The 27,637-nt window shown below is 41.9% G+C and overlaps 1 protein-coding gene across 4 annotated transcripts in view; it reads right to left on the reverse strand.

Annotated features, from left to right (window-relative positions):
• Positions 1-5,676: 5,676 nt before the first annotated feature.
• Positions 5,677-27,637, reverse strand: part of ERC1 (ELKS/RAB6-interacting/CAST family member 1) — a 532,268-nt gene continuing 510,307 nt past the window's right edge. For all 4 annotated transcript variants that reach the window (XM_047866436.1, XM_047866437.1, XM_047866435.1 and 1 more), the window contains one exon: positions 5,677-11,319. In XM_047866436.1, the coding sequence (XP_047722392.1) occupies positions 11,182-11,319 (138 nt within the window). In that variant the 3' untranslated portion in view covers positions 5,677-11,181. The remainder of the gene's footprint in view (positions 11,320-27,637) is intronic.

Consider the following 27,637-nt stretch of genomic DNA (forward strand, 5'->3'; position numbering starts at 1 on the left):
GCAATATGATTGTTGGCATCTGGCTCCCCTGGGGGAGGGCACTGCAGCCTAAGCCCGGGGGCCAGACTCCCAGAAGGCAGGCCCAGAGCTGTCTGATGTGCTTTCCTGAGTTCGGGCAGGGCTGGGAGGGAGCCTGGGACAGGGGGAGGGGGTGGAGGTGGGTGGCGATTCCCCCACTTGAGACTCCCCATTCCAGGCCTCAGTTTTCCCACCTGTAGGATTCCACACAGTGGGAAATAGCACTTGTAAGCTCTGGTCAGAGTGAGATGAACTTTTAAACAGGTGATGGTTCATTTTCAAGTCTTGAGGCAAAACAGTATGTAGATTTACTCATAGGCCACGGGGATAATTCTACCCTACCATTGGTGGGTGCTGCCCAGCAAGCGGTTCCCAAGCAAGGGACAGCCCTCCTCCCCCCCACCGAGCTTATTAATGCAACAAATAGCTGCTGGGTGCCTCTCCTGCACTTTCCTGTGTGCTATCTCACCTCACTTCACCATGCACCTGTGAAGTAGACACTGTTATTTCTATTTAAAAAATGAGGGGCACCTGAGTGTCTCCGTCGGTTAAGTGACTCTTGATTTTTGCTCAGGTCATGGTCTCATGGTTTGTGAGTTCCAGCCCCGCATTGGGCTCTGGGATGGCAATGTGGAGCCTGCTTGGGATTCTCTCTCTCCCTCTCTCACTGCCCCTCCCCTGCTCTCTCTCTCTCTCTCTCTTAAAATAAATAAATAAATTTCAAAGAAAAACACATTAAAAAAGTGATAAAACTGAAGGCCAAAGAGGTCTAGTGAATTCTCCAAGGCCACACACCTAATGAGCAGTGCAAATAAGACGAGAACTTAGGTCTCCTTTCATTTTCAAAGCCAAGGTTTCCACATGCCAATCCCTACATTGCCCTTGTTCTCTACCCAGTAAGAGGGATAAGCATCGTGTTCCCCACAGCCATTTGGCCCCACAGACACTGTACTTGGGCAAGGAGCTAGTGTGGCCCAGAGACAGCCTCCCTGGGGTAGCACAGCCTCTCCTGGACAGGTGTCCTTTCAGAAGCTTCGTGTGGTGGGAATGTCCAGGAAGATAGACTGGCTTCTTGAGTTTTCTTCTTTCCTAGAGTCAGATGACTCCTAAAGCTGTAAGATCTTCCTGACATCCATACTCATGATAACGATCAAAGAAAAACTTCAGTCACTCATTCACCCTGGAGCCTGCCCTGTGTTTCCAAGGTTGCTGCCTTTGTCCACTTGGTTCTCCATTTACCTGGATGCCCAGCTCGCTGCCATGGGAGGGACAGCAGGGCCGTAGCACGTCACACAGAAGCTCTCATCGCTGGGCTTTGTTCCCAGCACATCTATGCCACACAAACACACAGTAAGGAGTTCAGGGATGCCACCCCATTAAATTGTGCACACAACTCCAAGATTGCAAATGGACTCCCTCCAAAGCTTCATTTCCGACAATGCTAAAGAATACAATCATAATAGGGGCACCTGGGTGGCTCAGTAAGTTAAGCATCCGACTTCGGCTCGGGCCACAATCTCATAGTTTGTGAGTTTAAGCCCTGCGTCAGGCTCTGCTGACAGCTCAGAGCCTGGGGCCTCCTTTGGATTCTGTGTCTCCTTCTCTCCGCCCCTCCCCAATTTGTGCTCTATGTCTCTCAAAACATAAATAAATGTAAAAAAAATTTTTTTTAAAAGAATAAAATCATAATAAAAAAATCAAGCCCAAGACAAACCAAAAAGGAACCACCTCTTGAGTGTGAATTCCACCAGGGGCCACAGAGGTGGCTTTTTGGCATGGAAACTCTGCGGACATTTGGTGGACATTTTTTCCTCGTGTCCAACACTCCCTCTTAAATGAACATGGTTCAAGTTCTTCACCCTCACAAGCAAGGATGAAGGGCTGGGGGCACTGAGACTGAGAGACGGGAAGGAGTGTTAATGCAGGAAGGGAAAGATGAAGGTCAGCATGCTGTCATGGCACAGCTGGAAGCAAGACGGAGGACCAATGTGAGGATGTGCGGATCCCTCAGTCACCCTGTGAATGTTGCTTCTGGTGGGGCAATTACTTCTTCCATCAGACATGGCAAGGGAATGGTCTCTGTGGACAGGGAGGGCTGACGTGGTATTACCAAGGCTTCAAACCTCATTTCTTTCCCATCAAGGGCTGAGAGCATTCATAGTGCTTCATTGCCTGATTCTTGGGGAAGAAATGGCGCCCAGAGCTTAAGAGCACAAAATCCTGTGTGACTCATCCATCCTGCTTGTGAAAGAGCAAGACACATTATTTTCCTCTTCCTTCGAACACCCGCAGCCCCCAGGCTGGCCTCGATGCCTCACACCCTGCAAGGCTAGCAGGGAGTCTCCTCAGAGTCCCGGATCCCACAGAGCCTTCTGGAGAAGGGAACCAAGGACAAAGATTGGCAAACAGACGGACCCAGGTTTGACCCTAGGCCCATCACTTCTTGGCCTTGTAACATTGGGTGATTTCCCTCCAACAGCTCCAGCTACAGCCTGCTCCTATCTCCAGCAGCCTCCATGGTCACTAGGACTGGAGACTTCCTGGAGTTGACCCACCCAGGTGCTTTTCTTTTTTTTTCTTTTTCTTTTCTCTTTTCTTTTCTTTTCTTTTCTTTTCCTTTTCCTTTCCTTTTCCTTTCTTTCTTTCTTTCTTTCTTTCTTTCTTTCTTTCTTTGTCTTTCTTTCCTTTATTTTTCTTTCCATCCTTCTTCTTTCTTTTTCTTTCTTTCTTTCATCAGCTCTTGTTGTGGCTGTAGTTATGATCACTGGTGGTGTGGGTAATGCTCTACCTTGCCTTCCTTTCCAGGACGGTAGAGATCTCTCACAGTATGGGCCCATCCAACCTCCTTTTAAGCTATGTTTGCGGCCTCCCTGTCTTCTCCTCCATGGTTTTGAGTCAAGCAGTATTTGACCTATTGACATTAGACTGCTTGCTATCCCCAAATACATGGTGTCCTTTTCCACCTCCCTGTTTTTGCTCAGGCTCTTTTCTGCCTCCTCCATCCTTGAACTCCTTTGCTGGCAAAATTCAGTTTATCTTTCAAGGTCAAAGTTGAAATTCTGTGAAGAGCATTGCCTGCTCCTCTGTGTTCCCACAATTTATTGGGATTCGTCCTGTACTGACTGTGAGCTCCTTAAGAGAAGTGGCCACAGGAATGGGCTGAAAAGCACAAGCTCTGGAGACAGGGCTGGGTTTAATCTCCAGCCCTACTACTTGCAGGCTGTAAGACCTGGGGAAAGTTGTTTAACTGGCCCGTGCCTCATCTGTAAAATGGGGGTAACAGCACCTACCTCATAGGATTGCTATGAAGAGGAGATAAAACGTGTGTGGTGCTGAGAGCTGAGCCTGACACATGGGAAACGTGCCCCAAGCTGGTATTACTTGCATGGCTGGTACCCAGAACACAGCAGAGCATGCACACTGAACTGAGTGCTCTGCTGGCAATTTGTGAAGGTGGGTTACTTGGAACCTCGGGGAAAAGGTGCATGTGTGATGACTGGGCAAATATAATTGGAGGATGTGACTCTTGAACTCAGGAAAATTCCCAGCACCCACAATCACAGAATGGTATAATGAAGCCGGTGCACCCAGCCCCCAGCTTCAACAGTTACTGATTCGTGGCCAATATTTCTGTACTTATAACCTGCTCCTCACCACCTCTCAACACACATACTGGATTATCTTAAAGCAAATTGCAGACAAGAAAAAAGCAATTTTATGCTTTACACTCTTAAAGGAGCTTTCAAAAGGGAAACACATAATCATATATTATCCTCATTATGGCTGTGGCTTGTGACCTCGATGAAGGCGGCCTTATTTTCAAGGGGAAGGTTGAAAAGAGGGTGAGAGATCAAGGGGCAGCCAAGGACTCTGGGCTGGGAAACCAGGGCTTTTTCCAGGACATCTGGGAAAGCTCGTGGATCTCAAACCAGCTCAGAACACTCCCTCACCCCCGGATCTAGCTAGTTTTTAATCATCTTTGAGCCAGCCTGGGACATTCCACCTCAAAAATCAAATAATAGCAGTCTTTTCCCAATTCAGAGAAAAAAAAAACCAAGTTAATGGATGGAATTCTCAATTGCAAGTTCTCTTCTCACATATTTTCCTTAAACCTTGTGGTCTCTGTGTCCATTTGTCTGCAACTGAGTGCTGGTAGACCGCAGAGTGAATAAACAAATAGTGAAATAAGATTAATGGAAAACCCTGGAAACAGCTGACCAGTGTAATCTGACAGCTTCCTGTGGACACATCTGCTGGTGGTTGGGATTTTATATCCTGCAGTATGATACACGTTCTGCAAGTGGAATCACTCCTGCTTTGTGACGAAATGACGAGCAACGTCAGACTTCCAGTCCTGCAAATAGCACGGCCTCCCAGGTGCTCCTCCACCTGGTGGGACTTCTCAGCAGCTGTGCCAGCTGGAGGCAGGCAGGGCTAGAGCCCAGGTGCTGGGAGAACCTGCCAGGAGGGGCGACGTCTGACTCTCCTGTCCAATTCCCAAGTGCCAGAGCACAGTGGGCAGCAGTTTCCATGGGAGAGGGAGTGCATGCAGCAAGCAGAAACGGAGCTAAGTAGAAAGTGAATTCTCACAAAGAAGTCCCCCAGAGTAACTTCTTATTGAGCGTAAGACCAAGACAAATACCAAAGCTGGGGAATTTTCAAACACAGGTTCTCTAGCTCCTTGACTCTTGGTATTGGCACTTTCTGTTGGTTCCTACAAACCCCACATCCCTGAGCTAATACATCAGATGCACCCCTGTGAAGCCCGAGTCCCAGTTAAAAAAAAAAAGTTCATTCATTTAGAGAGGGCAAGTGAGCATGAGCAGGGGAGGGGAAGAGAGAGAGAGAGAGAGAGAATGAGAAAGATCCTCAGTAGGCTCCCCTCTGTCAGCGCAGAGCCTGACTCGGGGGATTGATCCCACAAACCATGAGATCATGACCTGAGCCAAAATCAAGAGTCAGACGCTCAACTGACGGAGCCGCCTGAGCGCCCCCTTAGTCCCAGTCCTGAATGAAACCACCTCAGCTATGCCATGGCTGCTCCTTCACCTGAGTACAAGCTCTGGAAATGCAGTTAGATGCGGAACGGGGAAACTGGCTCAGGGCCTAGCATGTAAGGGAGAAAGGAAGGTGGAAATTGACTTTGAAAAGCAATTCAGGGGGCTCCTGGGTGGCTCAGTTGGTTCAGCATCTGCCTTCGGCTCAGGTCATGATCTTGCGGTTCATGGGTTAAGAGCCCCACGGCAGGCTCTGTGCTGACAGCTGAGCCTGGAACCTGCTTCAGATTCTGTGTCTCCCTCTCTCTTTGTGCCTCTCCCGCTCACATTCTCTCTCACTCTCAAAAATAAACATTAAAACAAAATTTTTTTTTAATAAAAAAAAAAAAAAAGAACTCAGGGGCTGCCAATCCAGAGTTCAGATGGGAGCCTGAAGGAGGCCTACTCATTTGGGGGCATCACCCCGCCAGACCCTTCAGGACTGAGCCAGCCTTGGGCTCCTCTGGCCCCACCTTAACCTGGAGCCCCACTTGTTCTTGGCTTACTTACCAAAGCGTTAATCTCTGGGAGACCACTGGCTTCTCCCTGCTTTTCTGGCATTTGAGGACTAATCTCACTTGGAAAATCAGGCTGAATGAGACTCAAAGAAAGACACAGCACAAAATTTTTAAATAACTTTATAATTTCCTGATGGATTTAGTTTGTGAATAAAAAAGAAAAAATGGACAAAGTGTTTACAATAATTATCAAGGCAAAGTTGACTATAACACAATTTCTTTGTAATGTCATTATCCTGTCAGTAACATGACTCTGGCCATCACACACACACGCAAACACACACGCACGCACACACACACACAGTTGAAGGCAGCAGGTGCATCTGCATCACAGACACCATCATTGCGGCTGCTACTGTCACCAAAAGGAACTCAAGCTAGGAGTCAGTGCCCAGTGCTCCTCAGCTCCTCACTAAAGTGCAGCTCCCCTCTTCCAAAGCAGAGGGGGCGAGTCCCAGGGAGACCCCCGAGTCCCCATCCTGGACATCCCAGTGTGCTCAGCAGGTTCCTGGACCTAGTCGGCTAGTCCTGCGTGGGCAGACAGGCCAGAACGGATGGTGTGTTGCCCTCAGGTAGGTCTGGCTACATTGGAGCGTGAATGCAATACTGGTGCGGTGTGGAAAGAAGGGCTGGGCTTAGAGCGCTTGTTCTGGCCCGGGGCGAATTCTCTGGCTTCAGCAGGATTCCCGTCCTTTCCTGATCAGGGCATCTCTAGGGCCAAGAGAGACAGCCTGGGCCTGGGAGATGTAGGGTCTAAAAAGCTTAAAGGGAAGGAATCTAGGGACTGAAGCCAGAAGGAACTGAGATCTGAGTACAATTCATTCACCTGGATTGCAGGCTCCAGGCTGGCCACTGCTTGGCCCATAGTGGATGAGTCACTGGATGATATAGCACCAAGTGGGCAGGAAAGAGGTTCTGTGGCCTGTACAGGGCTGCCGGGTGTGGCGCTTCCGAGTCAAGCCTAGGTTACCACACAGTATTAGGCACACTGAGCTGGGACCAATGTGGGTTTGAGGGTGGTTATGGGATCACAAAATTTGAAACCTCTACCCAGGGGTCCTGAGGATGTATAGGAAATCTCTGGCACAGTGGGGACTCTCTGAGCCCCAGATTCCAATTCCTTTTATGCAGCAGTTGTCTCTTTCACTCAGGCAGTCCCCTACCTAGAGTGTGGTCATCGTGTTTCCCAAGTGGCTAGCCCAGGTGCCACCTAAGCCAACTTGGGAGGAGGGGGAGGAGTTGGGCTGCCCCATAGCTTGAATTCCTTTATTAACATGATATCATTTTGCATTTTTAAAAACACAGCTCTTTAACTTTTCAGTTCTACAAACTACTTTTTAATATCTTAATAATCTCAACAATGGACACAATGTAACTGCCCCAATGCTCTGAGCCACACAGACAATATCGACAAGCAGAGAAACAAAGAGTAGGTGGGATGGGACAAAAATCCGCTCCCCCCAAATCAATCCCTAAAACCACCTTTCCCCCAAAAGAGTCAGAAGAAATACCTACAATAGGGTCACAGCACTCACCAAACACGTTGGAAGAAATCAGGAGACGCTTGGTTACAGTTTTGACACTAAAAAGTTTGGAAACAGTTTTTGCTTAAAAAGAGTAAATAAAGACAGCCATTTTGTTCAGAAGGATTTCCCTGTAATGTGTGTGTGTGTTTTTGCCCAAACATTCCCCTAGTCCGCATGGGGAAAATGCCAGATTCTTTTTAGAACATGTCTTTGACCAGTTCAAGTCGCTGTTCTGAGAAGCCCAGGGACTGGCAGTGATGGAGGGGTCGGCCTTGCAGGCTTGCAAAGGGTAGCATCCACACCACATCTACTGGTCTCCTTACCTGCTTCTCCAGTTCTGAACTCCTGCAGGAGGGACATGAGGCTGGGGAGGCAGACGTGGGAGTTACTGATATTGCTGACACAGGGCCCATGGTAACTTAAGAAGTGCCACGTGAGGGTCACATTTGATGCGACAACATATTCTTTGATTTGCGCTTTCCTCAAACCCCCCTGAGAGGGGAGCCAGCGGGCCTATGCTTCACTGCTGGGGTCAAAGGGGAGGGCAGGATGGTTCTGGGATCAGCAGCAAATCCAAATGCCAATCCTGAATGTTGCAGGGGAGGGATGACTAATAAAACTTTGTAATGACTTCCTCTTCTCTCTGGGGAGTGGGTGAGCCAATGAGCTCCTGTGGAAAACCAAACAGACTTTTACTGACAAAAGGTGTCAAGTCCCACTGCTACTACTGACACCAAAGGCAGTCTTGGGTCCAGTTTGCTTCACTAATATTTCTAAAGACCAACTGTAAGGAAGAGAGAGAAGCACTTCGATCTTTGTTAGGTTATAAGGTACTAGGTTAAAGGTTAGAGCTGAGATGGATTTAGGGATTCCCATTCATATTTCTTAATGTATTAAAGCCTATTTAAAATCTTTTCCATTTCAAATAGTATCCAAGTCTTTGTAAATCTCAATTCAGATACTTCATCAAGAACTCAATGAGTACCTGGAATAGAGGTATATGAAAAGATGAGAAAATCACATTGTATTTCTTCAGCCCCACATTGGATTCCACTCACTCTTCTTCATCTTGTCCCCTTTCGTGATGACCTTGATTTGGGGTACAGATCTTTAGGTGCTAAGGGGCAACTAGACTTGCCAATGGAATGGATGAGTTTGGTGAACATAATAGGCAATGTGCAGTGAGCTTTCAAGGCTCTAGACCTTTGGCAGCAGTTGAGTGACCTAGTGAAACCATGAACACCAGAAGAGTGTCATGCAATGATAAGTCTTTGTGTGATGGGAATAGTGCATTTAGTAAAAGTTGGCTCAATGAGTTATCTCAACTCAAGAAGATACTCTAAGTGCTGGACACTGTATTAATTTTGTCCCTATAACATACAGTCAGGTCATGTTCACTACTAAAGTTTAGCCAGAACCTACTTTCATCTAGAACCAAACAGTCCCCAGAACCATTTGAGATGCTAGAATGACCACCCAAGAGAAATCAAGGAGATCCCTGCTACGGTTCACAGAGACCACACAGATAATGTTTGTCCCAGATATTTTTCTTACTAGAAGTATTTGTCCAGAGGACTTCAATAAAGTTTTGGAGAAGAAGCAACAAGAAGGCTTTAAATGAAAAGGGGAAGAAAGGAAGTGCAGTGAGAGTCATGCACCAAGTGGGCAAAAGTGACAGGTATTGTATTTGACAGCAAAGACAGAATGAGCAGGACCCAGGGAGACCTGCTGATGCCTTCCCTTGCCAAAGCTGCTAGAGAACAGCCAGAACCAGGCCACTTCTTTGTGGATGGCCTCTTCTCCTGCCTTCTCTGTTCTGCCGTAGTCCTGTGAAGGCTATTATCATACCTCAGCTCCTTGCATTATGGTAGATAAAGTGAGATGCTAATACACCAGGCTTAAAATACTGGGGGCTATCTACATGATTTATGGGCAGTGCAATAAATACATGGAATTGAGGTGATTGACCACAAACGACCACCACTTACTATCTTACCCCTACATCTCCCACTTCCCCTGCTTCTGGCCAGCCTGGCTATCAGGAAGCATCTCAGTAAGAAGTTTATGAGCAGAGTCCACTTAAACCTTCGATAAGAAACAGTCTACAGCTTCTCATAGGAGAGGCTGTTTTACAGCAGGGAATCAGGGCAGCTGGAGATATGACCATATAAGTTAATGGGACAGTCAAGGGCTGCTGGTGGGAAGATACTGGACTGAAGGCTTGTGATGACTTTACAGGCAGCATCATTCTTTGGGTGAGTAACTGGGGAGGGGGAAAGGACAAAATGCAAGACAAAAGCATTTAGCCCAGCAACTCTTATCAGAAGATGTGAGTATCTGGTGGGCGTCTGGCTGGAGAGGTGGTTAAAGGCTACATTTGGGTTAAGTGGTCTCTTTCTTGGTGCCTGATTATTTATTTATGACTGTCATTGTCTAAGCCTGGGAAAAATGCCCCTCAAAATGGCAATACCTTCAACTTGATTTGCAACTTTAGGGTCAATTTTTTGATCTGCAACATGGAGCTGGCCAAGTTCCACGTGGTGTACACAGATGTGTGAAGAAAACAGCAGCCCCCCTAAACTACTACTGCAGCCCCCCTAAACACTATACTCTTGCAGGGTAACGACGACAAATAAAAATCCCGAACCACCAAATAAGATCCTGCAGGCAAGTAAGTGACTCAGCTCCCTGCCCCTGAACTCATCAATTACATTATAGTGAGAAATGCTCATCTGTAAAACATTTTTTTATGAAAAAGATAACTTCTACTCAGAAGGAGGAGGGAGAGGATAGGTATACCTTTTACTGCTTTGACTCAAACAAGGTATGTCTCAGAGTCCTTTACATTTCTCCCTCACTAAAAAGAGACTTTTTTTCAAGGATGGATACCTAACAGTGACTTGCACATAGTAGGCATTTCATACATGCTATTTGAATGAAAGAATGGAGGAAGGAATGTGTGTGGGATGAGAAACATTCATTTGTGCCAGAAGGGAGGTTCCAGACAATGCACGAGGCTATGGTTATGGGAGTGCACATCAAGAGTAAAGCTAAAAGGGTAGAAGGTGGGTCATAAACTTCAGCAACTGCTGGGGCGCAAGAGCATACAAAGAACATGGATGGTGGGAAGGCAGAAGCATTCTTTAGGGGCTCAGGGGACTAGAATGCTGATGAGGGAGATGTTTAGGAGAAACCAGCCTGGGCCCAAGGAGCGGTCATCTTCTACAGAAGCAGAGCAGCAGGTGGTTGATGGCAAGGTTCGTGTCAAACCCCTCTTCTCTTTCAGACTGAGACGTATAATCTGACAGATTAAGTATAATAAGGTCAAAGGTCTTAAACAAGAGGGACTGGGGGAGAACTGTTCACACCATCTTCTTATTAACTGGTTGAGAAGAGCAAGGATGAGTGAGACAAACAGGACTGGGTGAAGACTCCAAACTTGTGGTATTAGTGTTCACTAAGCCCTCATAAGGCCTGCTTGCAGCTCCCCTGCATAAAACATTACATGTGAAAGTGAGTGAAAGAAACAGTAAGAAGAGTCAGATTCTCTTTGTCCCTGTTCTCTCTTTTCCCCCTCTCTCTTTTTAAGATTTTTTTTTTAACCCTCTTAGGAGAAAGCACCTGTTGTGATATTAGAACACTCAGCTCTCTGGTCCATTGGGAAGTTTCTTTCAATATGTTGAACTCCAAGGAGATTCCGGATTTAGTTCTCATGTCAAGGACAGAAGGTAAACAGGCTACCTACTCCATGTCCCACTGTAAGGGCAGAACCACCAGCTTCCACAGTCCTCTACTGTTGATGACCAGATGGCAGTTCTTCACGGAAACTTGGCCACTTACCTACCCTGGACATCAAGAAAATTAGTGTAGAGACAATATCCAAAGTAGAAAGGCAGAGTTAAGATGAGAGCTATAGAAAGGGTGCTGGAATCATACTTGAAGGACCAACCAAGATGGGATACAGTTTGTAGTGTTTGCTGGGTGCCAGAAGCTCCTGGGAGCCTGTGCCTTCCAGCTCTTCTTTCTTGGCACCTGGATTTACTATAGCAGGCTGCTGGGCTGGCTACTCCCCATAAAGCAGGGTCAGGATGACTCTTCCAATGCGTTGACCACTTGCTCCAGGATGTCGGGGCAATGATCTGCTATCTGCTGGAGAATGGCATTGGCAAACTCCTGCAGTTCTGCATTGTCCCGCTCACCTTTTTCTAGCTCATTCTGAAGCTGAAAGGGAAAGAAAAGATGGATTTCAGATAAAATAAAATTATCCTGTTTGCACTGGGTTAAGAATTATTGTCCATGAATAAAGAAATTGCATTTCCAACAACATGGATGAACCTGGAGGGCCTTGTGCTAAGTGAAATAAACCAGACAGAAAGGCAGATACTGCATGGTATCACTTACAAGTGGGACCTGGGGGGAAAAAGTCAAACTCACAGGTTGCTATCAAGGGCTGGAGGGTGGGGGAGATGGAGCAGGTTGGTAAAAGGGCACAAACTTTCAGTTATAACATGAATAAGGTCTGAGGATCTAATGTATAATACGATGACTATAGTTGATAACATCATACTGTAGAATTAAATTTGCTAAGAGAGTAGAACTTAAGTGTTCTCATAAGGGGAAAAAAGGAAGTATGTCAGATGACAGATGTATTACCTCGACTGTGGGAATCTTCACAATGTCTATCAAATCATCATGTGCACTTAATAGATCACAATTTTGTCAATTAAACCTTAATAAAGCTGAAAATTAAAAAAAAAAAAGAGGCACTTTCTATGTGAAGTCTTCCTGCATCAACGTTAACAACCAGGAAAGTATAAACGTTAACATCAAGTGTTTGTTCGTGAAGGTGTGACTAGTTCACCAGTAATCTGCAGAGCTGGAGCCCCAGCTCCAGTCCCCTCATTCCAGGTGGAACATTCTCTCCACTGTGTCCCAATGTCACACCTCTGTCCAGGATGGGGAAAGGGATACATGCATGACCTCAGGTAGGATCTTAATCTTGTGTAATGGTTCTCATCCTAGGGAAACTTACAATTTAAAAGACTTTCCCCATTTGCTATATACCACTTTTGTTCAGTACATTAGACTATCTGCTCATATAGCTAAAGAGATTATTTTGAGAAACATTTAAGATGCTTAGAAATATAATTCTAACTTCCTGTTGTTTCAAACACTCTCTTGGACATTCCTTCAAGCATTAAAACAACATTTATTGAGGGCCTACTACTTGCTGAAAGATGGAACGGATCTGGTCTTTTCCCTGAAGATCCACTTGGGTTAATGGAAGAAAACACGCAAACAGATCATTACAACACAGGATGGTAGGGGCCATGGCCGAGGCTCAGACATGCACTGTAGTGGAAGACATAATAGGGCTGTTTGCATCCTGGAGGAGTGTAAGAAGATGCTACTGAAGGCAGTATGTGGTGTGAATCTTGAAGGCTGAGCGGGAGTTTGCTGGGAGGTCAAAGGCAGAAGAGGCTTTCAAGCACATGAAACAAGGGCAGGTGTGTAGGGCTAAGAAAGGGCGTGGGACCTTGGGGATGAGGGAGCTTCTCAGCATGGCTAGAGCATAAGGTAAGGGGGCTGGGCAGAGAGTGACAGAAAATGAAGCTGATTATGCTAACTAATTTGGATGTAAATTAAAAAAATAAAATTAAAATAAAATAAAATAAAATAATTAAAAATAAATTAAAAAAAGTAAATGAAGATGAGGACACAGACAGGGCCAGACTGTTTGTAAAGCTAAGGAGTTCAGATTGAATCTGGTTAAAAAACAAAGAAAGAAACACCCACAAAAAGGAAGTCCAAGAGTTTTCAAACAGTGTAGTAACATGGTCAGCTTCATTTTTTTAGAAGAGACCTGTGAAGATAAAAACACGTTAGCCTGAGTGGAGGGAACACTAAGCTAAAAGAAGTTTTGTGGCAAGCCCAGGTGAGAGTTAAGGAGGTCTAACATGGGGGCACCTGGATGGCTCAGTCGGTTAAGCATCTGACTTTGGCTCAGGTCATGATCTCATGGTTTGTGGGTTTGAGCCCCGCGGCGGGCTCTGTGCTGACAGCGCAATAGATTGAGCCACCCAGGTGCCCCTGTTTTAAGGACTGAATGAGCTATTTATATAAACTGCAGTACAATACCTGACACACAGAAAATTATGTATGTTAGATGTTGTTACAATTATTGTTGAATAGGTAAGATTACCTAGACAGAGCATGTAGATTAAAAGGCAAATAGAACCAAGTTTTTTTTTTTTTAAGAACCAAGTTTTAATTACACTGCTGACAGAATCCACATGCTGTGAGCCAAGAATTAGCATGCTGCGTCTTCAAATATATCAAAGAGTTGGGAACAGATTTTGCAATCTTTATTCTGTTAAATGTTGACTGAATACCAGGACATGCAAGGACCAGATTTAGACTACTCTAAGTCTTGACGCATCTCAAGGTCTGACTGTGTCATATGAATATGAATCTCTGAAATGGGGAAACCAAAGAAGTAAAGTGCCTTTTAAATACAGCTGCAAAGAATATAACCCAGAAATACTGCTAGGTGAAAAGGCCACTATTCTCAAATCTCTTGAACAGAACTGAAGTCAATCACACAAAGTAACAGAGGAGGTTGTGAGGTTGTATTGCTCCAGTTTCCCATCTCAGTCCTTCCTAGGAATATTGTGAACATCTTTGGTTTATATTCTGAGTCGGATATCTGCACTTTACTCTCTACAAGTCACATATTCATTTCCTATGAAATATTTTTCTAATTTGGCTTCTGCTAAGCAGATAATCACGAAGTTACTTAATGGATTCATTTTAGTTTAAAAATTTTCAGGTTTTTTTTTTCTAATTCAAAAAGTATTACGCATGCATTGTAGAAAAATTTTAAAACAAAAACACCAAGAAAAAAAATCAACTGTAATATTAGCATCAGGAGATAACCACTGCTACATATTTTGTCATATATTCTTTGAGACTTTGTTTTATTACACACACACACACACACACACACACACACACACACGTGTAATTTTAGAAACAAAATGGCAATGATAGTATATAGATTATTTGTGAGCTGATTTTGTTTTCACCTAAAAATATACTATAAATACATTTCAGACCAAATCCCAAAGGCTCTTTCAGAGCTTGCTAACTAATTCTAAAATTTATCCCTATGTATAAATATACAACAGGAACCAAGAAAATATTTTAAAGGAAGAAAAACAATGTGTGGACTGGCTTACCAGATTACAAAACATACTGTAAAAAGCCACGAATTAGAAGAGTATTGTACTGATGAAATTAGATCAATGGGATTTAGAATATGATCAGGAGGCATTTGAAATCAATTAACTATATTAGGTCAACTGGGCCCAGTTGTGGTCAGATTCTTGCTCATATCATACATAAACATAAATTTGAAATTACCTAAAGATCTAAATTTAAAAATTATACTGTGAATTCATATTCTTCTCATGTGCATACAAAACATTCTCCAGGATAGATCATATGAAAGCCACAAAACAAATCTTAATAAATTTAAGACTGAAATCACATCAAGCATGTTTTCCAACCACAATGATATGAAACTAGAAATGTTACAAAGTGAAAACAGGAAAATTCACAAATATTTGTAGATTAAACAACATGTGACTGAAAAACCAAAGGGCCAAGAAAAAAATCAAAAATTACTTGAGGAGCGTCTGGGTGGATTAGTTGGTTAAGCATCTGACTCTTGGTTTTGGCTCAGGTCATGATCTCATGGTTTGTGGGTTCGAACCCTGAATCAGGCTCTGTGCTGAGAGTGCAGACCCTGCTTGGAATTCTCACTCTCTCCCTCTCTTTCTGCCCTCCCCTGCTCGCACTCTCTCAAAATACATAAATAAACTTAAAAAAAATTACTTGAGACAAAAATGAAAATACAACATACCAAATCTATGGGCTACAGTAAAAACAGTTCTTAAGAGGGAAACTCATAGTGACAGATGCCTACAGTAAGAAGCAAGAAAGATCTCAAACAACCTAACTTTATACCTCAAGGAATTAGAAAAAGAACTAAGCCCAAAGTTAGCAGAAGGAACAAAATAACAAAAAAGACTAAAAAAACAATAGGAATGAAATTGAGACTAAAAAGACAATAGAAAAGATCAATGAAACTAAGAGCTGGTTTTTTGAAAAGATAAATAGACCAACCTTTAGCTAAATTTACCAAGAAAAAAAGTAAGAGAACTCAAAATTGGAAATTAAAGATGAGATGTTATAACCTGTACCAGAGAAAGACAAAGAATCAAAAAAGATTACTACAAAAAATTATATGCCAACAAACTGGACAACCTAGAAGAAATGCATAAATTCCTAGAAACATACAACCTACATAACTGAATCATGAAGAAATAAAAAATTGGAACAAACAGATTTTTAGCAAGGGAACTGAATCAGTAATCAAAAACCTCCCAACAAACAAAAGCCCAGGACCAAATGACTTCACTGGTGAATTCTATTGAACATCTAAAGAAGAATTAATACCAATCCTTCTCAAACTCTTCCAAAAAATAGAAGAGGAGGGACAGTGCCAGACTCATTTTACAAAGCCAATATTACTGATACCAAAATCAGAAAAGATACCACAAAGAAAGAAAATTGTGGCCAATACTGCTGATGAACATAGATACAAGATCCTCAATAAAATATTAGCAAACTGCATTTAATACTACATTAAAAGGATGTACACCATGATCAAGTGGGATTTATTCTAAGCATGCAAGGATGCTTCAACATCTGCAAATCAGTAAAATGTGATAAACTACAGTAACAACATGAAGGCCAAAAGTCTTATGATCATCCCAACAGATGTAGAAAAAGGATTTGATAAAATTCAACATCCATTTATAACAACTCTCAACAAAGAGGGTATAGAGAGAATATACCTCAACATAAATTAAAATAAATAAAGGAAAAAAAGACAAAGGATTGGGATCAATGTATTATGAAAGTATTAGGCTTGTATACAAGCCTAATAATAGAAAAATGGGCAGAGGATATGAACAAAAAAACTCATTGAAGAAAAACAAATGGCTAATAAGCACATAAAAAATACACAACCTCACTGAGTATTAATAATTACTAATGAGTAGTTAAAGAGATACAAATTAAACAAGATAGAGTTTTGTTCCCCCTATCACACTGGCAAAAGACTGTTAATCCGTGTTGGTATAGATTTGGGGAAGTGGGTACTTTGATACTGCTAAGGGATGGAAGGACTTTCAATTTTACTCTCTATATGTTTTTTTTTTTTTAATTACAGTTGACACACAATATTACATTAGTTTCAGGTGTACAACAGAGTGATTGAACATACCTATATGTTTATGCTATGCTCACCACAAGTGTGGCTACCATCTGTCACCATTACAACACTATCACTATACCACTGACTATATTCTCTACGCTGTACCTTTTATCCTCATGACTTATTCATTCCATAACTGAAAGCCTGTATCTCCCACTCCTCTTCATCCATTTTGCTCAGTCACCCATCCCCATCCTCTCTGACAACCAACAGTTTGTTGTCTGTATTTATAGGTCTGTTTATGCTTTTTATTTGTTTATTCAATTGTTTTGTTTTTTAGATTCCACATATAAGTGAAATCATATGGTGTTTGTCTTTCTCTGACTTATTTCACTTAGCATAATGCCCTCTAGGTCCATCCATATTGTTGCAAATGGCAAGATTTCATTCCTTTTTTACGGTTGAGCAATATTCCATTGTATATATGTGTATGTGTAGATACGTCTCTCCCTTCCTCCCTCCCTCTCTTTATCTTCTTTATCAATTCTTTATCCATTCATCTATTGACAGACACTTGGATTGCTTCCATAATTTGGCTATGGTAAATAAAGCTGGAATAAACAGGGAAGAATGCATCTTTTCAAATTAGTATTTTCATTTTCTTTGGGTAAATAGCCATTAGTAGAATTACTTAATCATATGGTGTTTTTATTTTTAATTTTTTTGAGGAGTCTCCACACTGGTTTCCACGTTGTACCAATTACATTACTTCCAAGAGTGCACAAGGGTCTTCTTTTCCCCATAGCCTCATCAACACTTGTTACTTCTTGTCTTTTTGATTCTAACCATTCTGACAGGTATGAGGTGATACCTCATCATGGTTTTGATTTGCATTTCCCTAATGATCAGTGATGTTGAACACCTTTTCATATGTCTGTTGGCCACCTGTATGTCTTCTCTAGAAAAATGTCTAGTCCTCTGCCCATTTTTAATAAGATTTTTAATTAATTAATTAATTAATTTATTTTTTTGGTGTTGAGTTGTACAAGTTCTTTATATATTTTGGATATTAACCTCTTACTGGATGTATCCTTTGCAAATATTTTCTCCTATTCAGTAGATTACCTTTTTGTTTTGTTGATGGTTTCCTTCATTGTGCAAAAGCTTTTTATTTTGGTGTAATCCCAATAGTTTATTTTTGCTGTTATTTCCCTTGCCTGAGGAGACAAATCTAGAAAAATGTTGCTAAGGCAAAAATCCAAAGAAATTACTGCCTGTGTTTTCTGCTAGCATTTTTACAGTTTTAGGTCTCAGATTTAGGTCTTTAATTAATTTTGTTTACTCTATATACTTCTATATTATTTAATACCACAAGCAGCATCAATTTTATAAGAAATTTGGATAAAAAGATATAATATAAATATTCAAAGCTGCATGTGTTTTTAAACATGTAATTCTGATATTCCAAGACTGAAAAGGGGCAAACAGAAATGTATAAAATATTCATTCAAAAAGTATTGATTGTTTTGCCAATGAAAAGGAATTTAGTTCTGATACATGGTATATAACATGAACCATGAAAACACTATGCTGAGTCAAATAAGCCAGTCAACAGAAGACCACATACTGTATGATTCCATTTTTATGAAATGTCCAGAATAGGCAAATCCAGAGTCAGAAAGTAGATTAGTGGCTGCCTAAGGCTGGGGTGGGATGGGGTAATTGGGAGTGATTGCTAATAAATATGTGTTTCTTTTTAGAATGATGAAAATGTTTGACAATTGATGTGGTGACAGTTGTCCAATTCTGAGAATGTACTAAACCTACTGAATTGTACACTTTAAATAGGTGAATTGAATGGTGTGTGAATTACAGCAAAATAAAACTGCAAAGACAGAAAAAAAGGAAAGAAGGAAGAGGAAGTTTCTTGAAGAGTGTGGCTGTTGAGATGAGGGCAGGAAAGAGGGTCTGGAGAAATAGTATGAACTATTCACAGAGGCACAGAGGAGGAAATGTACTTGGCTGTTCACTGAAGTTCAGGAATACAGGAATTACTGGGTCTTGACAGAAGCAGTACCAGTTCTTTGAAGGTGACAAAAGGTCCTTGGGCTGGCTAGGCTTGGGCACTATCCCTCAGAGGACCCTCACTCTATTACATGGTTTCAGTGAAGCCACACCTAGGGCACTGCGTTCCATTTCAGGCACCTTATTACCAGAAAAATGGAGACAAACTGGAATGAGTTCAAAGGAAAATGGCAGGCATGACTAAGAAGCTGAAAGGATCATTTTATGGGGCAGGATTAGAACTAAGTAGTAGACCTGAACTAACTGAAGACTAAGCGAAGGGAATGCGATTATTACCTACAAATGTCAGGAGGGTGTACACAAGAAGCTGGAGGAGTGGTTTAGCAGTGGAGGAGAAAGTGTAAGTAGAAGTGGTAGAAAAAGATTAGGGGGAAAAAAAAACAGAGGCAGACTATAGGCTATGCTTTTTCCAAGGGCTAATGAATGGTTTGCCTGGGAAAAGGTGTTTAAAAAGAGGATCAGAAGAATCAAATAGTTCAGAGAAGGAAAAAAAGAGTTTAGAGAAGGAAGTGTTCCTTCATTAGCTGGAGTTGCTTTCCATCTGGTGGAGCTTTCTCTATTCTCCAGGGATTATGCATGGTTTGCGTTTTATCTGAAAGCAGTATTAGATGTGGGCATGGCTGAGCAGGGAGAGAGTTTATTGGCACTTGATCCAATATATGCTAAAATTTCCTGTCTTGAAAAAAATCTCAAAGATCATTTTTTTGTGTGAAACCTGAATTACATTTAAAATGAGGCTTTTTATTTTGACTTCGAAATGCAAAGCTTTAGTCATTCTGAAGTCAAAGGAGTGCAGGAATGTGTGAGAGAAAAAAAAGACCACTTAGGAAAGAAAGGCAATGTGAAGCCATCAAACTAAAAATGTAGACAGATGTGTTATACAGCACAGGTGTGAAAACAAATCTTGAAATATATTAGTACCTTGTTATTTTAAAATATTTCTTTAGCATACACATCGCATGTTTAAAAAAGGAAGTTTTTATACGGTATCAGTATGTAGTGGGTCCTATGGATAAATTGGGAAAAGTGTGTTCTAGCTTCTGAAGTATAATTTACCAGATATCTCACTCTTCTTGTTCCCTCTACCCCTGCCCACACCCTGCCCCTATGCCTGTCTATTCAACTCTCACCTCCTCCCCAAAGAAGGCCCCTTTAGATTTAACATCAGAAAAGAATTTCCCAAAAAGTACAAACATGTAATATTTGGGGTTTAACGTAAATTCTTATTACACCCTAGCTGCTAGGAATTAAATCCTTTACCCTCCCCTCTTTCCCTTCCTTGTTAAAGCTACATATCCAAACTTAGTGGATATTAAGATTGAGTAATCCAACAAGATCTTCTATTTCCTATTCTCTACTTTCTAATATTGGCAGGCTAATTCCACCACTGCAAGTACCGAGGTGAAAAATACTGTCTTCTTGGTTTACTTTCTTAAAACACCATAATTATATGCAGCACCTAAGTTTGCACGATGCCCTCTCTAGATAGAAAGATGCAATTTTCTATGTACATATTGAAAGCTTTGCATCTAAACCAAACAACAAACTTAAAAACACTTCCAGTGTAAAATAATTTCTACAAAACTGCAAAGTGGATTTGTTCCCACGAATCCCGCAAGCTCCTGCTGCAACTTAAGCATTAAATCCCTTATCTCAGCATCCTCGTTTCCCTCCATATATAAAATATCACTACAAAATCTTCCTCAAATCTCTTGGGTACCTCAAGATTGAGTGGAAAAACCCAATTCTACTAAACCTTAATTTGATGAAGATACTCTGAAGGAAGAGATTATTGTAGTAATAGATGAATAGGTATGTACAGTAGAGAAAATATAAAATAACATGCTTTGTTCAATGAAATAGGGATTTGAAAATGTGGATTAGGGATGACTATGAGGGCAACAAGTCTTGCTGCTCCAAACATTCTGCACATGGGGTCTGGGGCCATTAGTGACCAAGAGCACAGCACTCATGATGGGTTAGTACCATTCACTGAATAAGCAACCAGTGAGTCGGAGGAAATTGTTACTAAGGTAATGCAGACATGAAACACACTACACCTCAAAACAATCTCACAACACTCCTTGTTCCTAATCTATTTTCCAGGTACCCTGTAGCCACCCTTCTATGATCCTGTCCCTTCAATTAACTCTGTGTTTCCAATCTCTCCTCTCCCCTGGTCTTTCACCATGGCTTCAGAGGGCACTCTCATCCTGAAATGACCTGTTGAATCTGCTTCCCTCACAAGCTAGTCCCAATTTTTCTCTTTCTTTCACTACCAAACATCTCAAAAGAACAGTCTATATTTGCTACCTCTGTTTCCTATTTTCCTCCTTAGCATCTAAGAATTTAGTTTTTGCTATTCACTGAAACTGCTCTCTCAAAAGGTTACTAAGCTAAGACTCCCACACTGAAAACTGTAAAATATTATTTACAGAAATAAAAGAGATCTTAAATGGAGGAATACAATATGATCATGGATCAGAAGACTCAATAGTATGAAGAATTAATTCTGCCCAAACTAATCTACAGATTCAATTCAATCCAAATAAAACACTCTGGCATGTGTGCATGTAAACTGACAAGCTAATTCAAGGCGTAAGTGGAAATGCAAAGAACCAAGAAGAGCCAAAGCAATCTCAAACAACAAAGTGATAAGAACATGAACTATGTTACTGTTATTAGCATAGCTTGCTATTGGCACGAGAACAGGCAAACAGACCAATGGAACAGACAAGGGGACCCAGAAAAACAGCCCAAATCTGGGAATAACCCCAATACCCACCAACAACTAGGTGATAAATTGTGGTATATTCATTCATACAATGGAATCTCATACAGCAATGAGAATGAACGTATATGTGTATCATAATAGACACATTTCATAAACATGACATTGAATGAAAGAAGCTAGACACATACTCTGTGATTCCAGGTATATAAAATTAAAAAACAGGCAAAATGAAGTGTTAGAAGTCAGGTTACCCGTGGAGGGTGGAGTAGTGGCATGACAAGAGATTTCCGAGGTGCTGGTAACTTTCTGCTTCTTCAGGTGTTCATTATAGGAGTGTGTAAAAACTCATTGAGCTGCATACTTACGATTTGTGTAGTTTCTGTATGCATGTTATAAAAAAACAAACAAACCAAACCTCAAGGATTACCTAACAGCACAATCCAGTGGTCTTAACTGTCTTACCCTTGAACTCCTCTGTGATACCTGTTCTGATAACACCTCCTTCTTTTTTTTTTTTTTATTTTTTTTATTTTTTAATTTTTTTTTTTCAACGTTTATTTATTTTTGGGACAGAGAGAGACAGAGCATGAACGGGGGAGGGGCAGAGAGAGAGGGAGACACAGAATCGGAAACAGGCTCCAGGCTCCAAGCCATCAGCCCAGAGCCTGACGCGGGGCTCGAACTCATGGACCGCGAGATCGTGACCTGGCTGAAGTCGGACGCTTAACCGACTGCGCCACCCAGGCGCCCCTAACACCTCCTTCTAAAATCTCTCTCCCACTTGACTTTTCTGGCTCTTCTCTGCCTGTCCCTATATTTCTTGTCTGTCTTGCTGCTGTTCCTCTTCTTTCTGCTTCCTCCCACACATGCAAAACCTGAGTTTTAGGGGACATTCCTCTGTTCTTCGTCTTTTGTCCTCTGCTTAGACTGTTTTCCTTGAGCTTCATTTATAAAGTGGTAATAATAACAGCAACTAACTTACTGGACATTTATTGTGGACCAGGTATTATTCTAAGTGCTTTAGTGCATTGACACAATCTACTTTCTTTGCCCATTTTATGATTTCTTTTGGGGTAAGTTTTTGTGGGTTTTGTTCAACTTTAAGCATAGAAAATTTCACACATACACAAAAGAAAACAGTAAACGAACCCTCACGTGACCTAAATTTAAGGATTATCAGGGTATGTCAACATAATTCTAATTCCCTTCTCTCCTGAATTTGACTATTTTTCAAATGCTTAGTAAATACTTCTTTGTGAATGTTCCACTTATACATCAACTCGTACTGTTCATACTGTTTAATAAACTGATGTTTTCACTTAATTACTACAAGGAGTTTTTCATGTGATTATAAATTCTTCTAAAATACAACTTGTATTTTTATTAAAATTTTTAAAAAAATATTTATTTATTTTTGAGAGACAGAGAGAGACAGAGTGTGAGCAAGGGAGGGACAGAGAGAGAGGAAGACACAGAATCCAAAGCAGGCTCCAGGCTCTAAACTATTAGCACAGAGCCTGACACAGGGCTCAAACCCCCAAGCCATGACCTGAGCTGAAGTCAGACACTCAACCAACTGAGCCACCCAGGCGCCCCTAAAACACAATTTTTAAATGGGTCATATTGTAATCAAGTTTATTGATGTATTTTAATTTAAATAATTCCATTATTAGAAATTTAGTTTGTTTTCAATTTTTTCTTTTTATAAATAGTGACCTGTTGAGTTTGCTACTACATAAGTCTTTGCGTATTTATGATCGTTTTCTTAAAATTCCTGGATCAAAGGGTATACACCTCTTTAAAGCTTTTGACATCTTACCAAACTGTTCCAGAAGAGCTGAACTAATATTCAGCCCACAGACAACAAATATGGGTGCTCATTTCCCCACCCACTCAATATAGCGGGGCAACACACATGCACACATGCACACACACACCCTGATCTTGCAGATATGACAGGGCTATTTTCATTTGCAGTTCTTTGTAATTCTTTTCATTTATAGCGAAGCCAAAAATTGAGGCAAAACATTCATAAATATATTTATTGGCCATTTCTTCTTCTGGGAAATTCCTGTTAACGCCCTTTCCAGGCTGTTTCTTTTGGTTTAGTTTCTTCCTTGCTGATCTCACGGTTACTACCCTAACACAAGCTATCTTATCCTAGATCTTTTGCTTATTGTAATAGCGTCACAAAGGGGCGCCTGGGTGGCTCAGTCGGTTAAGCGGCCGACTTCGGCTCGGGTCATGATCTAGAGATCCGTGAGTTCGAGCCCCACGTCGGGCTCTGTGCTGACAGCTCAGAGCCTGGAGCCTGTTTCAGATTCTGTGTCTCCCTCTCTCTCTGACCCTTCCCCGTTCACGCTCTGTCTCTCTCTGTCTCAAAAATAAATAAATGTTAAAAAAAAATTAAAAAAAATAAACAAACAAACAAAAAAGTAATAGCGTCACATGCACATCAACCCTGGTTTTAAGAGCACTCTTTCTAAAAACATGTTGGATTAGGTTCCCTTCTCCTCTTCCAACGTCTTAAATGATTTCCTACCTACAAAACGGAGGCCAGTCTCTTTGGCATGGCAACCACAGTCTGGCTCCATCCTACTGTCCCAATTTCATCCTCTGTTATAGCCTTCCCACGTGCAAATAGCCTCCTGGTATATGATCTTGTCTTTGCTTTTACTTTGATGTGGTTCCCTCATTCTAGAATGTGGATAATCTTCCCTCCTACACACCTCTCTTCCCTGTCTTACTCATTCTTTATGATTGAGCTCAACTGGCTCTTCTCTCTATGAAGGTAGAGGTAAATATTGCTGTTCTTCTCTGTTCTCTTCAGAGGTAAATATTGCTGAAGTATTAATTTTGTCTTGAGTTTCAAGAATTGGCTATTTAATTCCCCAACTCGTCTTCAAACTCCTTGATGGGTTCTTTTTTACATATCAATGCTGCCTAGCAAAATACCCTGCACATAACTAGCAATTGAGAAACGACTGGTGTATAGACGGAAGGAATGCATGCTAATCCTGGATGGGGGAGGGGGACACTGATAACTTTCCAAAGAGTTTTTTTTCTCTAAGTTTGTTTGTTTGTTTATTTGTTTAGAGAGCGTGCTAGCAAGGGAGTCGCAGAGAGAGAGGGAGAGAGAATCCCAAGCAGACTTTGCACTGGCATCAGGCCCAACGCGGGACTTGAACCTATGAACCATGAGATCATGACCTGAGCCGAAGCCAAGAGTCAGGCGCTTAACTGACTGAGCCACCCAGGTGCCCCTCAAAGAGCTTTTTAAGATAAAATGTGAAGCATCTCAAAATCAAGACTGTGTGATGATACAGACCTTATAGCAGGGCACATAAACCATATACTGTAGCATCTCACTTTGTTTAAAGTTCTCAAAAGAAGGAGTATGGGCCAAGTAAAGGATACTAAGGTGGTCTCTGGCAAGAATTTTCTGGCTTTGTCTGCTGAATGTTATTATAATGTATTCTGTTCCTAGTAGCTATTCCAGCCCTCCCTGAACTCAGAGTAGTAATATGATTTCTAGAGGGACTCGAGCCAAGAATCACAAACGCAAAAGCAACTCAATCTGAATGCTCGAAGCAACACAAGCTGGAAGTGTGTGAATACAAGGGCAGGAGAGAATGCTTCAGCCTCCACCACTGCTCAGGGGACCAGCAGGCAGTGGAAGCTCAGAATGAGGTTTGTCAGAGATGATGTTCTACAACCTCACACCCACCAAAAATATTCTTATGAAAGCCTAGCTGTAAGGGAAACCAACCGAGTTCCCTTTCTGCCTTCAATGTTAGGACTGTTCTCTGTAGGAGAACAGAGCTGATGGTATGAAGAATAATAAGGAACATAGCTGGACTAGATGGAGGAACAGAAGTGCAGCTGAGGGATGGGCGGATTTGTTCAGGGAAGTTGCCCCTGCTCTGCACAGGTCATGATTTCAGAATAACTACCATATCTCTCCATAGCCAAGTAAAGGCATAGGGAGAGCTAACAAACTCACTAATTTGACAGTCTTAAAGGAGAGAAAATAGCCTCATTTCAAGCTAAACAGCTCTATTCACAGTCATAGGGGATGAGGTGAAAGAAAAGGACGTATGGATGGATATACAGAAGGGATGGTTACAAGAGAGGTAACTGAATAAATTCAGTTGTGGTTGGCAGTGACTCAGATTAATTCCTTTCCGGAGATAGCTTTGTGGTGGGCAGAAAATTATACAGAGATGCTTAGTTTGGTTTAAGCAGACAAGAATCTGAACTTGAGGTTTTTAACAGCTAGGTCTCAGGATGCATGGGCCATGAGGTCTGAGCTGGTCACCGGCATGATAATTGGAGCCTTTCACCGGTGATGGATCAAGCTGAAACAGTCCTCCACCCTGGCCAGATCTGGGCTAGAGTCCCCCAGCCCAAATCAGCAGGCTGTTCAACTACATCTGCTTAGGTGATATGAAGACATGAAATAACTTCTGAGGTTGGATTTTTGAGAAATGAGAATAAAATGAAACACATTTTTTAAAAGAGTCCTTCACTGTTTTGGCATCTTTTTTTTTAAGTTTATTCATTTTGTGAGAGAGAGAGAGAGAGAGAGAGAGAGCGCGCGCGCGAGCATGTGCAAGCAAGTGCATGCACGGGGGTGGGGGGAGGGGTAGAGAGGGAGGGAGAGAGAGAATCCCAAGCAGACTCTGTGCTGCCAGTGCACAGTCCAATGTGGGGTTAAAACTCACAAACCAGGAGATCATAACCTGAGCTGAACTCGAGTCAAATGCTTAACCAACTGAGCCACCCAGGTGCCCCTAAAATGAAATGCATTTTGCCATAATATCTATTCATAAAATACAAAATGTATGTGGTCAGAGGGATCTGAGCACACAGTGGGTATTTCTTGCCTAGTTATTTACTTTTCTAGAGGTATCTGGCCACTTTTTCACTCTGTAGAATCCCTCTAGCATTTAGTAACAGGGAAAACTAAAGTTGTTCTTGAAGTATTTGTCCTATGATTATTTCCCACAGATTAAGACCAACTCCACGGGTGCCTGGGTGGCTCAGTCGGTTGAGCGTCCGACTTCAGCTCAGGTCATGATCTCACAGTTTGTGGGTTCGAGCCCCACATCAAGCTCTGTGCTGACTGCTTGCTCAGAGCCTGGAGCCTGCTTCAGATTCTGTGTCTCCTTCTCTCTCTGCCTCTCCCCCACTCACGCTTTGTCTCACTCTGTTTCTCAAAAATAAATAAATTAAAAAAAAAAAAGACCAACTCCAAAACCTTCTCTTCCCTGGTATTCCAAGTCTGAGCTTGCAGCCTAAATCTCCCAGTTTTCTTCCTAAAGTCTCCACCCGCCCCAGTTGCTTGTCATGTTACAGCCTAAAGCAACTGCCACCACAGCCCTAGGCTCTGTGTAATGCTGAGTGGAAGTGGTAATGACCATGAGGTTGCTACTGGGCCTTCTCCTTCTCCTTAACTTGTAATGAACTCCTTTGTCAGGCAATATCTGATTTTGTTCTCATAGGAAAAAAAGGCTTTTGCTGCTTAGGCCCAAAGTAAACAGATGCTGCTGCTCCTCCATGACTAATCTTAAACAAAATGGCATAATAAAAATAAGAGTTTAGCTCCATTCCAGCAAGGGGACCTGCATATACATCATCCAAACTCAAAATTCCACTCCTGAACAGTGTGATATTCCAAAGTGATCTCCCCAAGATTCCTTTGGTTTTATATCACTAAAGGAACTTCCTCCTATCATTCCCTTACGACAGAAGCATCAAGGTAGGAGGGAACTCCAGGTACTTAAGCCTTTCAGAGCAAGAAAATCATAAATTACAGCCTACTATTTTCTAGTACTTTCAAGAGCATGTCATCCCTGGCACATATGAGGTGCTCCCTAAATATTGATTAAATGAATGCATGCCATTTGCCTTGGGGTAGCTAGATTTTTCAGTGTAATATCATCATGTATTTTTACCTTTAGTTTTCAAAGGTTAAAAAGAAAACAAAAACAAAGAAACTAAAAAGCTGCTCTCTTTCTTAGCTACAGCTCTGCAAATTCTGCAGTTCTACCCTGGCAGCTCCCCAACTTTGAAGGAAATAAAGAGTTAAGATTTTTAAGGAGTCTATATTAATACAAAGCATAAAACTTAGTTTTCTACACTAACACCCACCAGTTCAATTCTCTAACCTTGTAAGTAAGACAACTACAGCCTAAGGTGATAAAGTGGCCAGTATAATTTAGATTGACAGAAATGTCTGCCTCAGGAACACTTATGCATCATCCTTCCAGCCCAACCACTGAGTAGCTAGGGGATCAAACTCTACTGTCTCCAGATGCACAAGGTCTCCATAGAAAAGAGGAAGTCTCCCCTGCCTCAGAGGAAAATCCTACGAGAAATTTGGCCTTGCTAGCTAACTATCAGACATCTAAGAGTTGTCATATTACTCACTGTTG

Source organism: Prionailurus viverrinus, chromosome B4 (genome assembly GCF_022837055.1).
Source record: "Prionailurus viverrinus isolate Anna chromosome B4, UM_Priviv_1.0, whole genome shotgun sequence".
In the NCBI taxonomy this organism is placed as follows: domain Eukaryota; kingdom Metazoa; phylum Chordata; class Mammalia; order Carnivora; family Felidae; genus Prionailurus; species Prionailurus viverrinus.